This window comes from Nipponia nippon, unplaced genomic scaffold (genome assembly GCF_047370975.1).
Source record: "Nipponia nippon isolate SJK-2023a ecotype South Korea unplaced genomic scaffold, ASM4737097v1 scaffold_8, whole genome shotgun sequence".
In the NCBI taxonomy this organism is placed as follows: domain Eukaryota; kingdom Metazoa; phylum Chordata; class Aves; order Pelecaniformes; family Threskiornithidae; genus Nipponia; species Nipponia nippon.
In genome coordinates, this window is record NW_028262402.1 from 38,176,242 (window position 1) to 38,192,068 (window position 15,827).

At 39.6% G+C, this 15,827-nt stretch overlaps 1 protein-coding gene across 3 annotated transcripts in view; it reads right to left on the bottom strand.

Moving 5' to 3' along the window:
• TRPM6 (transient receptor potential cation channel subfamily M member 6) overlaps window positions 1-15,827 on the bottom strand; it is a 101,764-nt gene that overhangs the window by 53,677 nt on the left and 32,260 nt on the right. For 2 of the 3 annotated variants that reach the window (XM_087742813.1, XM_087742812.1), the window contains exon 1: window positions 5,581-5,677. In XM_087742813.1, coding sequence (XP_087598939.1) covers window positions 5,581-5,673 — 93 coding nt within the window. In that variant the 5' untranslated portion in view covers window positions 5,674-5,677. Of the gene's footprint in view, window positions 1-5,580; window positions 5,682-5,801; window positions 5,875-9,092; window positions 9,217-10,582; window positions 10,758-12,064; window positions 12,237-13,023; window positions 13,149-13,973; window positions 14,188-14,549; window positions 14,731-15,827 lie in introns of those variants that run through there. The other variant, XM_087742814.1, reaches the window with a different exon arrangement.

Genomic DNA, 15,827 nt, shown 5'->3' on the forward strand with positions numbered 1-15,827 from the left:
AAAAGAGGTTTAGACAGCTGTGCGGTAACTACTAGAATGACCTTCTTTGTTGTAAAGGCCATTTGAGACTGGGCTGACATTTAAGTAGAAACATAGTTACAGCTGGTTACAATCTTTACCTTCTGAACTTTTAGGACCAGAGTTCTAAAAAGAAATGGCCACAATCTGTGCATAATTGTGCATGTTTCCTTAAAACACTTAAATAGACAGAAAAATACTAAGACTGCATGGACAATCACCTAAAAACTGCTGCTTAAATATCTAATTCAAAATTTGAACACAGAACCCAATAGCCATGCACAAACTGTAGACCCTGACAATTACAGGTCTGGAAGACCCTGACAGTCAGAGGCGTACTCCTCTTTAATTAAGAAAGCAATTAAGTCAAAAGCAAACTTTAAAACTGTGCTTGTGCATTTTCTTTTTTTTTCCTCTTTTTTTTTTCCTTCTTTACAATGCACAAAGGAAATAGTTATTTAAGATTTTTTTTCCTGCTTAGTCAAAAGAAAAACTTTCAGGAATATATGTCATTCTATTTTTTGCTTGAAGAAGCAGCAAGAGATGTAAGGCTTGTTTATTATGAGCTCTTTACATCTTACTTGAAGGGGTGAACATACTCATTATTTCACAATGACTTTTCATTCAAAATGGTGCTGAACAATTGCACTGAAATAGATATGAACAGGTACATAGATCTTTTTCAAACACATCAGAAGCAGAGGAGCGGGAATAGGGGGACTGCCAGTGAATTTGTAAGGCCAGAGGATGATCAAGGTACAAAAGAAACATGCAAGGAGATAAGACTATTGCAGAAATGGTAAATTAATTCATTGCCTCACTGCTTACTACAGAACATGTTAGGAAAGGTCCTACATCAAAGCTGTTCTTTATGGCAGACAAATCTGAGGAACTGTGTCAAACTGAAGTGTCAGTAGAAAAGATTATAGAAGTCATCCGTAAAGTGGCAGCAAATTGTCAGAACCAGGTGGTATTCACCTAGGAGTTCCCAGGGAACTGAAATATAGCTGAAACCAGCCCCTCTAACAGCAGAATGGAAAACGGTAGAAAACATGCCAATTGTTAAAAAAGACAAAGGAGTGTACAAGTTGTCAAAGTATGGCATATCAATACAATTAGAACTTTGTAAGGACAAATATAACAAAACTACAATAAGTAATAGCAATAATAGCAACATGGGTAAATACAGTAAAGTAAGAAGAAGCAAGGCAGTTATTTTGTAGAACAAAATCATAACTCTACCAGAATTTTGGCAGGGACAATGAGGATAAGGCTGTCCTGATTGATACAGTACATTTGTATCCCCATAAAAGCTTTTGATGATGGCTTTCTTGAAAGACTTCTCAGCAAATTAAGCTGTCACAAGCCAAAAGGTCCTCCAATTGTTTAATAACTGATAAAGTGGTAGGGAAAAAGATTATTAATAGTGATGGGAGACCAAGAAAATCCCACATACTGAATACTGACTTGACAATACTTGCTGATGATACAAAAATACTCATCATAATAAAAGCAATTGGGAAGAGGTGCAGAAAAATCCCATAATATGGGCTAACCAGCCAAAAAAGCAGGTGAAATTCAATATTGGTAAAAGTGAAATAATGTGCATGTCGGTAACAACCCTACCTGCATGTCAGTCTTGAAATTAACTCAGAAAAAATGTTAGTGGACATATCTTTCGAAAGCATGAATATAAGCTGGATATAAGTTGAAAACAAGTAAAAAAGGCATACAGACTGTTAGGATTTATACCTAGATGAATACAGAATAATGTATAAAATATTAATATTTCACTAAATATCTCAGTGAAGAACCCCCATATCCTGAATACTGGGTAAAGTGCTGGTCTGCCTATTCCAAAAGATGACTTTAAGACCTGAAAAAAGTACACAGAAGAGCAGAAAAGATTGTCAGACATATGGAAAAACTGAGCAGATAATCACCTTGGGAAAGCCAGGAGTGAAGAGTGGGGACTATGCAACAGTACTTGGAAATATGCTGGTCAAAGCAGTGGGGAGCAGGAAAATGTTATTCGTTACTTCCCATACACATAGAATCATAGAATCACATAGGTGGAAAAGACCTTTAAGATCATCGAGTGCAACCATAAACATAACACTGCCAAGTCCACCACTCAACCATGTCCCTAAGTGCCACATCTACACATCTTTTAAATACCTCCAGGGATGGGGACTCAACCCCTTCTCTGGGCAGCCTGTTCCAGTGCTTGATAATGCTTTCAGTGAAGAAATTTTTCCTAATATCCAATCTAAACCTGCCCTGGTGCAACTTGAGGCCATTTCCTCACATCCTACCACTTGCTACTTGGGAAAAGAGAATGACACCCACCTCGCTACAACCTCCTTTCAGGTAGTTGCAGAGAGCGATAAGGTCTCCCCTCAGCCTCCTTTTTACAAAGGAACAGAAGGCATCATACAAAAACGTCAGAAAGCAAACAGCCACTGAAATTTAACATTCTGTGTAAGATCTCTTTATTTAGCACAGCCTTTGATTCCGTTTCCCACAGCATTCTCCTGGTTAAACTGGCTGCTTATGGCTTGGATGGGCGTACTCTTTGCTGGGTAAAAAACTGGCTGGATGGCCGGGCCTAAAGAGTTGTGGTGAATGGAGTTAAACCCAGTTGGTGGCCAGCCACAAGTGCTGTTCCCCAGCCAGTTCTGTTTAATCTTTATCCGTGATCTGGGTGAGGGGATCAAGTGCACCCTCAGTAAGTTTGCAGATGACATCAAGTTGGGCAGGAGTGTTGATCTGCTGGAGGGTAGGAAGGCCCTACAGAGGGATCTGGACAGGCTGGATCAATGGGCCGAGGCCAGCTGTATGAGGTTCAACAAGGCTCAGTAACAGGTTCTGCACTTCAGTCACAACAACCCCATGCAATGCTACAGGCTTAGGGAAGAGTGGCTGGAAATACCCGGCAGAAAAGGATGTGGAGGTATTGGTTAACAGCCAGCTGAATATGACCTGGCAGTGTGCCCAGGTAGCCAAGAAGGCCGATGGTATCCTGGCTTTTATCAGAAATAGTGTGGCCAGCAGGACTACAGAAGTGATCGTCCCCCTGTACTGGAAACTGGTGAGATCACACCATTCGGTTTTGGGCCCCTCACTACAAGAAGGACATTGAAGTGCTGGAGTGTGACCAAAGAGGGGCAATGAAGCTGGTGAAGGGTCTAGAATACAAGTTTTCTGAGGAGCGGCTGAGGGAACTGGGGTTGTTTAGCCTGGAGAAGAGGAAGCTGAGGGGAGACCTTGTTGCAGAGAGTTGTCTCTGCAACTACCTGAAAGGAGGTTGTAGCGAGGTGGGTGTCATTCTCTTTTCCCAAGTAGCAAGTGGTAGGATGTGAGGAAATGGCCTCAAGTTGCACCAGGGCAGGTTTAGATTGGATATTAGGAAAAATTTCTTCACTGAAAGCATTATCAAGCACTGGAACAGGCTGCCCAGAGAAGGGGTTGAGTCCCCATCCCTGGAGGTATTTAAAAGATGTGTAGATGTGGCACTTAGGGACATGGTTGAGTGGTGGACTTGGCAGTGTTATGTTTATGGTTGCACTCGATGATCTTAAAGGTCTTTTCCACCTATGTGATTCTATGATTCTACTCTATGGTTCTATGATTCTATTACTATATCATTTATACTAATTCACCAGTTAAAGCAAGTTTCACCTGCCACACTTCTCATGTAAACACAAAGGAATGATGCAGACTCACAGGCCTTGCCAACATATATCTTCAATGATAAAAATGGCAAAAGCATAATGCTTCTCTCTTACGCCAATAGTATAGAATTTCAAGCAGTAAGCTAGACGATTTCCCCCTTTCTTTAATATCTTACACAGATGTGCTTCAGTAAAGCTTATCAACAGTTCACAGCAGAGATGTTGAAGGCAAAAAATTAAATAAACAAATAAAAAATATATGGGTTATAAAACAATGAAAGAACACATTGGGAAAAATACATTTTATTCACAGAGTTAAAACACAACAGGATATTGTTAAAAAAAATGAAAAGGGCAAAAATATGCACACGTCATCGTGTATACACAAATCTTTTCCATATTCCATAAAAACAAAAGTCTGTTGGACAGAAACACTCTTAAAGTTATGCAGTCAAACACTCAAAAGTTATCTAGATAATTCATTGCTATGAATAATGGTACAATTATTCATTGCTCAATCATATGCTATGTTTCCCCAGAGGGCTTAGTCTTATTCAGTTCACAGAGTGAATTATGCTCTCCTATCAGGGAGCTATTCAACATTTTGTTCTAACTTTATTGTTCCAGGCTTGGCACATCCCTTATTATTCACACACCATTCAAATTCTGAAAATGAAACCGGCAATTTCCTTCTTTGCCTTTCAGTGGGCACTCAACATCATTTATTTTTACCAGGTTTTGTGCAAGAACGCAACATGATCATCTCCACTTCACAGACAGTGAACTGAGCCCAAAGAGGTTAACAACAACAAAAAAAATTCCTTTAATTCATGGATGCCCAATTGTAGACATCTCAGGCATAGTCCTCCATGTATTCAGCCTTATACACCACAGGAAAATACGGACTGGTGATCAACAAATTCAGCTCCCTTGTTGTGCCAAACAACCAGCTACGGTCACTCAGAAAAAATATACTCACTGTCGATTTTCCAAAATTTACATTGTAAAGAAGAAAAGGCACTCGGGACTGGAAAAATAACCTTGCAATTCTTGGAAGAAAAAACTTAAAAAGTACTTCTGGGAGCATCAGATATAATTTCTTGAAGAAAATATTTAATCTTATAACAAATGGGAATAGCACATGTTGAGGCACATAGAGTTTTATACTTATCATCTATACAAATCATATTATGTACATAAAAACTCACTTAGGGAGGGTTATACTTAAATACTGGATTACATCTGAAAACTTGAAAAACACAATTTATAGGACTGATTCAATTGCTACTGTACGTTCTTTCACAGGCATATAGTTGATATAAGTCTAAATCATGGCTTGTCTTGATTACAGCTATTCCTAAGAAACAATATCTGAAATAATGCCACGATGCCATGTTACCATAGTTAACTCTACCTTTTTTTTACCTGGTAGCATCACAAAGGACTGTGATTTCTGTATTTCTATCTAGAGCTAGGAAAACAGAGGCAACATTCCTTTGGAGTTTACTCCTTTGGCGAAAAGAGTACTCTGGGCTACAATGAAATATCCTTGACCACCAATGATTGTCAACACAGCTTGAGGAATACATATCCAGAAAGACCACTGAAACTATTTGGAAAAGCTAGCAGCAAAAAATTACAGGAATTTTAGATATCAGCTCTTCTCTGGGGAAATAAATGTGTTTGGTTTGTCATCTGATGCACTCTGCAGTTGAATACTTCACAATTTTAAGAGTAATTCCTCACCAAAATCAAAGATGATTACTCCAGAAGACTGACTCCAAGCATCAAACTATTCCTTAATTAAAGCCTGACAAATGCAAATCATGGAAAATTAGTCATCATAATAAAGTGTAAAGCCACTGTGAAAATTAAAAGATAATAGTACCTTCCAGTGTTGTCCATAAACCAATATGTGTTTCTTGGCAATATCTAGCCGGTTCCAGGCCAACGCCAAATCTAGCTGATCTGAAGCAGACATATTTGTACCTAGGAAAAAAGCAAAGGACCTAGCAGTTTTCACACATTGATGTTATGCCTTTGCTTTGAAAATATAAGCCAATGGGACTGTATGTCAGATGAAAACAGGTCATATTTTTAGACAGGTACCTTTCAAGAGTGCAGTCAGAATTGCCAAATCAATGTCCTGCTGATCTTCTGACTCCGCATCAAATATGGTTATCTGTTAGAATTGCATAAGTATACTATTTGAGGTGAGGCAGAGAAGTCTGTAGTTATTTCTTCTTGGTAAGGGCTGTGGTAGATTAAATCATACACATTTCAACACAAACAATGGCAAAGGCCCAGACATGATTTCCCTTTGTTTCAGACAGAAAATGTACCATTTTGCTTTTTAATGCAATGGCATCCCAGGCAAACTGGCACAACCTATTGCATAATAACATGCATCTATTTTCTTTTGATTAGCCTTTAAAGCTGAGAAACATAAAAACGCAACACGGTTCATATCTACTCAGTTTTCAACTAGAAAAGAGACACTCAAATAAAGTAAAACAAAAAAATAATAAAAACCTATTGGGTAGTTTCCATTTTAGTGATCATTGTTACAATTGTCTTTACTCCCACAACACACACTTGGTACTCCATCATATTTGAAAAGTCATGGCAGACTGGTGAAGTTCCCAGTGACTGGAAAAGGGGAAACATAGCCCCCATTTTTAAAAAGGCTAAAAAGGAAGTCCCGGGGAACTACTGGTGGGCCAGTCTCACTTCTATGCCCAGCAAGATCATGGAGCAGATCCTCCTGGAAACTATGCTAAGGTACAGGGAAAACAGAGAGGTGATTGGTAACAGTCAACATGGCTTCACTAAGGGAAAATCATGCCTGAAAAATTTGGTGGGCTTCTATGACAGGGTTACAGCATGGGTGTGTAACGGAAGAGAGACTGACGTCATCTACCTGGACTCGTGCAAAGCATTTGATACTGTCCCACACAACATCCTTGTCTCTAAAATGGAGACTCATGGATTTGATGGATGGACCACTTGGTGGATAAGGAATTGGCTGGACAGTCACACTTGAAGAGTTATGGTCAATGGCTCAGTGTCCAGGTGGAGACCAGCAATGAGTGGTGTCTCTCAGGGCTCCATATTGAAACCAGGATTATTTAACATCTTTGTCAGGGACATGGACAGTGGGACTGAGTGCACTCTCAGCAAGTTTGCGGATGACACCAAGATGAGTGGCATGGTTGGTACTCCAGAGGGAAAAGATGCCATCTGGAGGGACCTTGACAGGCTAGAGAGGTGGGCCTGTGTGAACTGCATGAAAACCAACAAGGCCAAGTGTAAGGTCCTACCCCTGGGTCGGGGCAATCACAAACTGGGATACAGGCTGGGCAATAAGTGGATTGAGAGCAGCCCTGCGGAGAAGGACTTGGGGATACTGGTAGACGAGAAATGGGACACAAGCCAGAAATGTGCGGTCGCAGCCCATAAAGCAAATTGCATCCTGGGCTGCATCAAAAGAAGCATGGCCAGCAGGTCGAGGCAGGTTATTCTCCCCCTCTACTCTGCTCTCGTGAGACCCCACCTGGAGTACTGCATCCAGCTCTGGCGCCCCCAACATAAGAAAGACATGGACCTGCTTGAGCGGGTCCAGAGGAGGGCCACAAAGATGGTCAGTGGGCTGGAGCATCGCCCCTGTGAGGACAGGCTGAAAGAGTTTGGGTTGTTCATCATGGAGAAGAGAAGGCTCTGGGGAGATCTTATAGCAACCTTCCAGTACTTAAAGGGGGCCTACAGGAAAGATGAGAAGGGACTCTTTATCAGGGAGTGTAGTGATGGTACAAGGGGTAATGGTTTAAACAGAAAGAGAGTAGATTTAGATTAGACATAAGGAAGAAATTCTTTACTGTGAGGGTGGTGAGGCACCGGAACAGGTTGCCCAGAGAAGCTGTGGATGCCCCCTCCCTGGAAGTGTTCAAGGCCAGGCTGGATGGGGCTTTGAGCAACCTGATCTAGTGGAAGGTATTCCAGCCCATGGCAGGGGGGTTGGAACTAGATGATCTTTAGGGTCTCTTCGAACCCAAACCATTTTATGATTCTGTGATTCTACTCTCAGATGAGCACCTGAACCACTAAACACAGCAGCACAGTTTCAAAGTACATTTCAATACTCAGGAACAAGTTCTAGCACAGTTCTGTTAGTATCATAGAATCATAGAATGTCCTGAGTTGGAAGGGACACACAAGAATCATCGAGTCCAACGCCTGCCGCTGCATAGGACAACCCCAAAATTCACACCATATGTCTGAAGGCATTGTCCAAATGCTTCTTGAATATTGTCAGGCTTGGTGCCGTGATTACCTCCCGGGGGAGCTTGTTCCAGTGCTCCACCACCCTCTGGGTGAAGAACCTTTTCCTAATATCCAACCTAAATCTTCCCTGGCACATCTTCCTGCCGTTCCCTCGGGTTCTATCATTGATCACCAGGGAGAAGAGATCAGCGCCTGCCCCTATTCTTCCTCTTGTGAAGAAGCTGTAGACTGCGATGAGGTCTCCCCTCAGGCTCCTCTTCTCCAGGCTGAACAGATCAAGTGATTTCAGCTGCTCTTCATACGGCTTCCCCTCCAAACCGTTCACCATCTTTGTGGGTCTTCTCTGGACACTCTCTAGTAGCTTAGTATCCTTTTTTATACTGTGGCGCCCAAAACTGCACACAGTACTCAAGATGAGGCCACACCAGGGCAGAGCAGAGCGGGACAATCACCTCCCTCGAGTGGCTAGCAATGCAGTACTTGATGCACCCCAGGACGCAGTTGGCCCTCTTGGCTGTCAGGGCACACTGTTGGCTCATGTTCAACTTGCCACCGACCAGAACCTCCAGATCCCTCTTCACAGGGCTACTGTCCAGCCTCTTTTTCCTCAGTCTGTATGTACATCCAGGGTTGCCATGTCCCAGATGCAAAATCTGGCACTTGCCCTTGTTAAACTTCATATGGTTGGCGATCGCCCAGTTCTCTAATTTGTCTAGATCTCTCTGCTGGACCTCTCTGCCCTTGAGAGTGTCAACAGCTCCTCCCAGAGTAGAAGAATGGATAGAAATATATCTAAATTACAAATAAGACACTACTAGAAAAGAAAAAAAATAGGAATTACTCGATCTTTCCTGTGAAAACAAACATGTCTTGTGTTTTACTAAAATCAGAAAGGCTGTTATTTCATAAGCAACAACTGAGACTTGAGAAGTTAACTAAACAGGCTCTGAGGAACTTCCCAGTATATAAATCAGCACAGACACCTTTGTATTATCTTTATATTAGAGATAAAACCATTATTTCTTCAAGTGCTGTACCCACACCAACCCAACACAGAAAGAGCAAAAAGGATAAAAGCAAATGAAGACATCCTAAAGTCAGAGAGTGAACCCCACTCACTGACTCTCTGTGCTCCATGCATTCCGTCAAAATGTGAAATAGATGACTGGACTGTTTCTGTCCCAAGCTAAATGTGTTTTGAATCATCACTAAGACCTCCTCCTTCACTTGAGGGCGCAGCTCCCTGAAAAACAGACATAGAAGCAAGAATAAGTATATTTTTAGCTACTTCTTACCAGTCCAAATGACACCTCAGCAAAAGACAAAATTTGGGCTAAGCAGAGACATATGAGAAACCTCTTTTATTTCTACTTCTCTGTTGACTTATTCCTGCATTCTTTCAACAGAACAAAGCAAAGGCATCCCATAACGTAAATTATTATTCACACAGGCATTAGTTCTGACCATACATATATACTACTGGAAACAGTAAAAATAAAAAAGTTAACAATTTTCAGAAGATTGTCTTTGAATACAGAGCTAAAAATCACTAAAAGTTTAGAAAGCTTTTTCTTTCTTTCAATAATCGTATAGGGATAAAATTAAATTCCTCATTATTTGTTCATTAGGCTTCATACCCCTCCCATCTTTTTTTCCCTCACTTATCTTTCTGTTAACCTTTCCATCCCTATTTTCCTTTTCTTTTGAAATGGCAGGAATTTTTTTTTTTTAAAGATCAAAAATATGGAAGAAAAAGCAAGTGAAGAAAAAAATTCTCAATACAACACACTAGGGAGAAATACCAGCCCCCTAAAAGAATATTTAGAAAAGATAATAAATGAACAATTAGGATATAAAGTTTATTAAATTGTTCTTTTTTTTTAAATTGGAACGAACTCAGGCCACCTTTTTAAAATTTGATTTTCTATTTAAAAAGCCCTTTTGACTTTGAAAAACTTTCACAAAAATAGTAATTGGCTATACAAATATAAATATATATATTTATTTCCATTTTGGATGTAAAATTTTCATCAATGTAGGTTTAATAGAGTCTGCATCTGAGGCTGCACTGGAGGTGACATAAAGACTTACAGCTAGATGAGGATGAGAATTCTGGGTTACCACTGGGTAAACCAAAGCCAAAGCCAAGGAACCTTAGTCCTCCTCCTACCCTAGCCTAAGGCACCTACAGTAACTAACCCCAGCCCTAGTCTCAAAAGCTTTGTGCAACCCAAATCCAAGCCCACTTACAGAATACTGACGGCAGGAGAAAGGACTGAGTCAAAACCCAGGCAGGCACTCTGGGGTCACCCAGCAGCATCCCTCGCCAAAGGTGACAAACATTGCAATAACTCAACATAGCTAGATGCAGTTTCTTTTTTCGCTTCAAAAAAGCCTTAGTAGATTTGGCAGAATAATTCTTTCAGCTCTGGTTTGAGGCAAGGAAGGAAGAAACTGCTCTCACTTCACAGAAGTAAAAGCCAGCAAAAGACCATGGTGGGGTCATTACTAGAAGCATTAGAAATTCTCTCAGTGGCTTTGAGACAGGCATTTTCAGGTCCCTCCCAACACGACAGACCAAGCAGGAGGAGCATTATGCCACTACTCACCCTGTATCACCCGTGTGTTTGTGGGTAAAAGCCAGGATATCTGCAGCTCTGCCAGTGCCCTCATAGACCACCACGGGGACAGCTGGGCTGGCCCTCACGTACTCCCACACCATTAGGATCACATTGGGGCCTCCTTCCACCACCAACCCAACTACGGGTACACCTTGGCCCATTCCTGTTTCAAAACACATCTAACCAGTTACAAACAGGTCTCAGTCACACAAAAAAAATCAGAACATCTGGTAAATAAATACTCATGAAGGAGTGTCATACATGGTTCAACTGAGAGGAAATCATGCCTTCACCATCTCTAATTTGACTTACACTTTTTAAGACTTTCACAGAACTTCTGCACCCAGATCAAAAAGACCATGAAAACCTCCTGATAAAATTGTATGCGGCCCTAGCACTGGAAAGAAGAAACATTCTTCAGAATATCTCTCTGCCCTTTATGATAGCTCTCACACGCAAGGACATTGATGGCATTTGAAATGTTGTCAATATCCATTTGTTTACCTACACACATAGAAAAGTAATCAGGCACTTCTTTACAGACTTTCTCAAGTTTTACAGCAGCAGGGTGGCTTTTTTTAACAATCAGAAATAAATTTCAAATAAGATCCAACAGAAATGGAAAACCAACAGAAAGTCTGATTTGCAAAAACTCATAGTAAGAAAAGGCGTAAAAGGCTGAGTAAGAAGCTCTAAATATGAATATATTAAAAACTGGTTAAGTTTCTAAGTTTGTAAATACTATAATGTGAGCAGATAAAGGAAAGGAGGATTCAACATCATAACTCTGCTAATGTCTTTTTAACATACCTCAAGATTTAAATCACTAGGTAAGAGTGAACTTCCACAAATAATTTATACAATCTAGTGCATAAAAATAAATACTTGTCTATGTAATAAATATTTCATTCATTATTTCTGTACCATAACTCAGTTACTGTAAAGGCAAACAATGGAAGTTATGCAATCTGACAAGCAAACATTGGCTGAAGGTATTCCTTTTGCAACCAGCCTTTGTTTCTGTACCTGAGGAGGTCACAGGCTTGCAGTACAGAAGAGTGATGAGGATAAAAGCAATGAACAGGGGAAGAAGGATTCAAATTCCACTGAATGTGACAATTTTTCCACCTAGCAAAATGCTGGGAAACTATCTAGTGCTAATATAGAGACCACACAATACCGCAAAGTGAGCAAATGCTCAATACTTACTGAATAATCTGAGTCATTTAGACGTCTCTACAACTGAGAAACCAAAATGTGAGTTAGCCCACATGCATAATGTTTTATAAAAATGCTGTGCTTTTCATTTTCCTGATATTCAGTGTTCAAGACACCTGCAATTAATAACTTTCAACCTCAGTGAAATCCATGGCAAATGAAAATGTACAAGATGTAACAGGAAATGTCAAGTACCTCCACAACTTTTAGGACAGGTTTTTCTGTCATAAAGCTGATCACAGCACTACTCACTTGTGTGTATTTTTTGAAGTGATATGTACTTCTCCAAATTCCTCCTGAGCATCATTTCATTCCCATACTTGCCTACTGTCCCATCATCTGCCATTAGAAAATGAGAATGCATGCTGTTGAGGGTACTTAGCTTGCTGAGTGGATTACCAAGAGTCTGGTACAGGCAGACTACCTAAGAAAACCAAAATAAAAAGATCGTCAAAGAAACCAACAAAATATCACCATTTATGTTGCCTCGCTTGTATGTATTTCTTCATCATATTGTGATCTGAAAGCCTCCATCATGATTCTTGCTGCTCTACTCAAACATGGCTTTTCATTTCATTCTTAACAGCAACAAAACCACAATTAATACCACAGAAAGCATTTCTGAGTAGGCTTGCAGTCCTTAGGCAGAGTCACTGCCTGCCTTTCTTTGCAACAGTTGAAACACAGTGGCATATGTTTCCTGGGTGTACTCCCATTAAAAACATGTATGTGAGCTGTCATTTATCAAGAATGATTTCACCTTACTTGTCAAGTGTTTTTAGACAGTTATGTAGATTGTGCCCTCACATTGGCACTCACATAAAGTTCCAGTTTATGAATAAAAATCACACATATTAATAGCCTATTTGTGTATACGATTAACCTGATTGCTAATCCTGAATCACATGAATACAGAAATACACCATTTGCAACCACAAGAGAAATGCCTAATTAACCACAAAATTTCAAAAAGCAATGGCAATTTCCTGTAAGAAGAGAAATATTTTAAAACTATTCATTTACTTACAAAAAAAAAAAATACAGTGCCTCAAAATGCCACAGAATTCTACACCTAAACAAAATCTAAGCCTCTATTACTTAGAAAAAATATCAAACGAGTGAAATGAAGTGAGCAGCAAATAAAGTACGCAAGAAAGCTATAACATCCCCTGAACATGAAGGTTTTTACTATTAAAATGTGTCCAACTCACATCTTTTCCAATGAGGTCCCTCTGGTTCTCAATGATACCCCATGGGGGAATCCCAACAGCACAGATCTTTCTCAGATGTGGTGAGGCACGGCCTTTCAGTGCATCCCCCACATGCCTGGACACTCCTAGACAGATAATTAAATAATCATTTTTCTTCTACACTTGGAGACCTGCTACAGGACATCAATGAAAGGGTTTCCCATCATTTCATTTATTCTATGGCTATGTTTTAACCAGAAACAAACCATCCCACCCCACTTGTATATTTGACATGCACTGCAGGCATTGTAAAGCTCAGACACAATGCATCAATCCTTCAAACTGAAGACATATTTGTAATTAATAATACTCATATATGTTGCTAATGGTGCTTTATTACCTCCATAAAAAATTCTTATTATTTACATAAATGTACAGAAGAGTTCTCCTGTAAGGTTAGCAGACTGAGTAAAAGCTAAAGAAGTAAAACTGTTTCAGTTCCATGGCTTACTGACCCCCTCAGTTTTTGAGAGTAGTCTACAGGGAGTTTCAGATACTAATAGGCTAATTAATGGATTATCATAATTCAAAACTTTCTTAATTATAAAACACGAGTTAAATTTAGATTTGAAAACTGTTTCAGAAACACCAATCACAGTCCTGAGAACCTAAATATTTTAATGGAGCAGATAAAATTGACTGCAAATAAGTTTTGGTTATCTACTATCAGTGTTTCTTATTACATGCAGAATACAGAAAATTATTACAAATATTCAGAATGCCTGTCAACAGCAGAGGAATGTGATGTCACTCTTTGAATTATGCATTGTACCTTAAAAAAAAGCTTCATTTTGTGCTAAAATATCACAAATTATCAAACAATTTCATTATATTTGCTCTAAATGTATATGCTTATATGCAGAGAAAGAACACCAGAGGAAGACTGAAGCAAAGAAAAATAATTACACTACCGCTGTTGATGCCTTCTGTAATTATCCATGCTCCTGTAGTCTCAGCAGCCTTCACCAATCCTTTGCTGAAAACCTGCTTGACCTTTGAGGGAAGCTTGAAATTTTGAATGCCTCCATGAACAGAGATCACTAGCTTTGGCAATTCCATCTGCCATTCTTTAACCATCAGGTGCAACAGCTGATCCAAATTGCTATCATAAGAGAGTCTAATATACTGGAAGAAATAATGGGTAAAATAAACTTCCTTTACATACTCAAAAGAAGAAACTGCAACACCTTACAAAGTTCTCAGCATTAATGTCTTAAAGATTTTGTGCAGGATTAGAACTTTCACAATACTGCTAACATGATAGCACAAAAATACATCAGTGAGGAATACAGAGAGCAAAACAGACTATACTTAACTGCGATGAAGTTCAATGTAAAAAAATCATACACACACTCTAACCTGACTTACTTTTACATTCTCCTGCTCTCTGAAGACAAACAATCTGATATTCACCCCAAATCACTTTTTGTCTTTCTTATGCTGAAATTATAAAAAGAAGTCAGACATATAAACACAGCTTCTATTACCTTGGCATGGTAAGTGTGATCTCCATCTTGAAAATTGATTGTACCAAATGCATCCGTTGGACTCGTCTTCGTGTGTTTTTGCACAGACCATTCTCCATCATTTCTCTGTAGGGCAGCCTGATACACAGGCCAGCTACAGTCTACTCCTGGGTGATCTCCAATCAGCCGTCCACAGCAACATCTCACATTAAAAAGAAAGAAATTATTTTATATCAAACACACCTGCATGCAACTCTAGGATCTTCATCAGAATAGCCCAAGTAGTTTTTTTACAAAGAAGGATATTGTAGCTTGCTGACGTAGAATATAACAAAAATTAACACAGCTGAAAAAAAAATCTCAACAATGGCAAAATGACATTGAATTAAATCATAAATATGTTTTGTGGGATACAGAATTTGTTCTCTATCTGAGGAACACTAATAACAGTTGGGGGGTTGGACTAGATGATCTTCAAAGGTCCCTTCCAACCCAAACCATGCTGTGACTCTGTAACAGTTTGAGAGTCCCGTACAGCAATTCTGACCCAAGCAATGCAGCTCAGATTCACTGGTCTCATATGTGAGATTTCACAGGAGTATCTTAGGACATCAAGGTTTGCTATGGTTATTACCACAGGTTATTCTAGGTACTGAAGAAAGATCTAGGAGTTACCATCATTAATCAGGAGGAGAGGAGCAACCCTCAGCCTAGAGAGAACTTCAGGGTGACCTTTATGCTAACCCTTGGACGCCAACAAAGTGAATATACAAGATAAATGGATTGAAGTGTAATGTTAAGGGAAATTTAGCAGAAGCTCAGTTAGCATTAAAAGTTTGCAACTGGATGAATAACCCAGATTCCAAATTCAATCAGTATTACTGTCATACAGGCTTCGACAGGCTCCAGTCTCTTCTACAGGATTAACTTCAATGTAATTTATAGTGACATCTGACAGTCCAGTTTTCCTTTAGACATTTCAGAAGTTAATATACCCTGGGAAATGGAGATAAATTCTTCACTTTTAGTCTTCTAAGATACCAAACAGCTTCCAAAAACCCAAACTCAATGGCTGCCTTGGGACTCAGATGTATTACTTGTGGATCTAGGGGCAAGTTAGATGTAAACAACATCTGCAAAACCCTGAAGAGGTACATTCAGAAAGAGAGAGTTTTCTGTGGAGATGAGTGAGAACTAACTGGTGAAAGAGAAATAGATTAAAAACAACAAACAAACAAACAAACAAACAAACACAACCCCCAAAACAACCCTAAGCAAATTAAGGAAGTGAACTGTTTT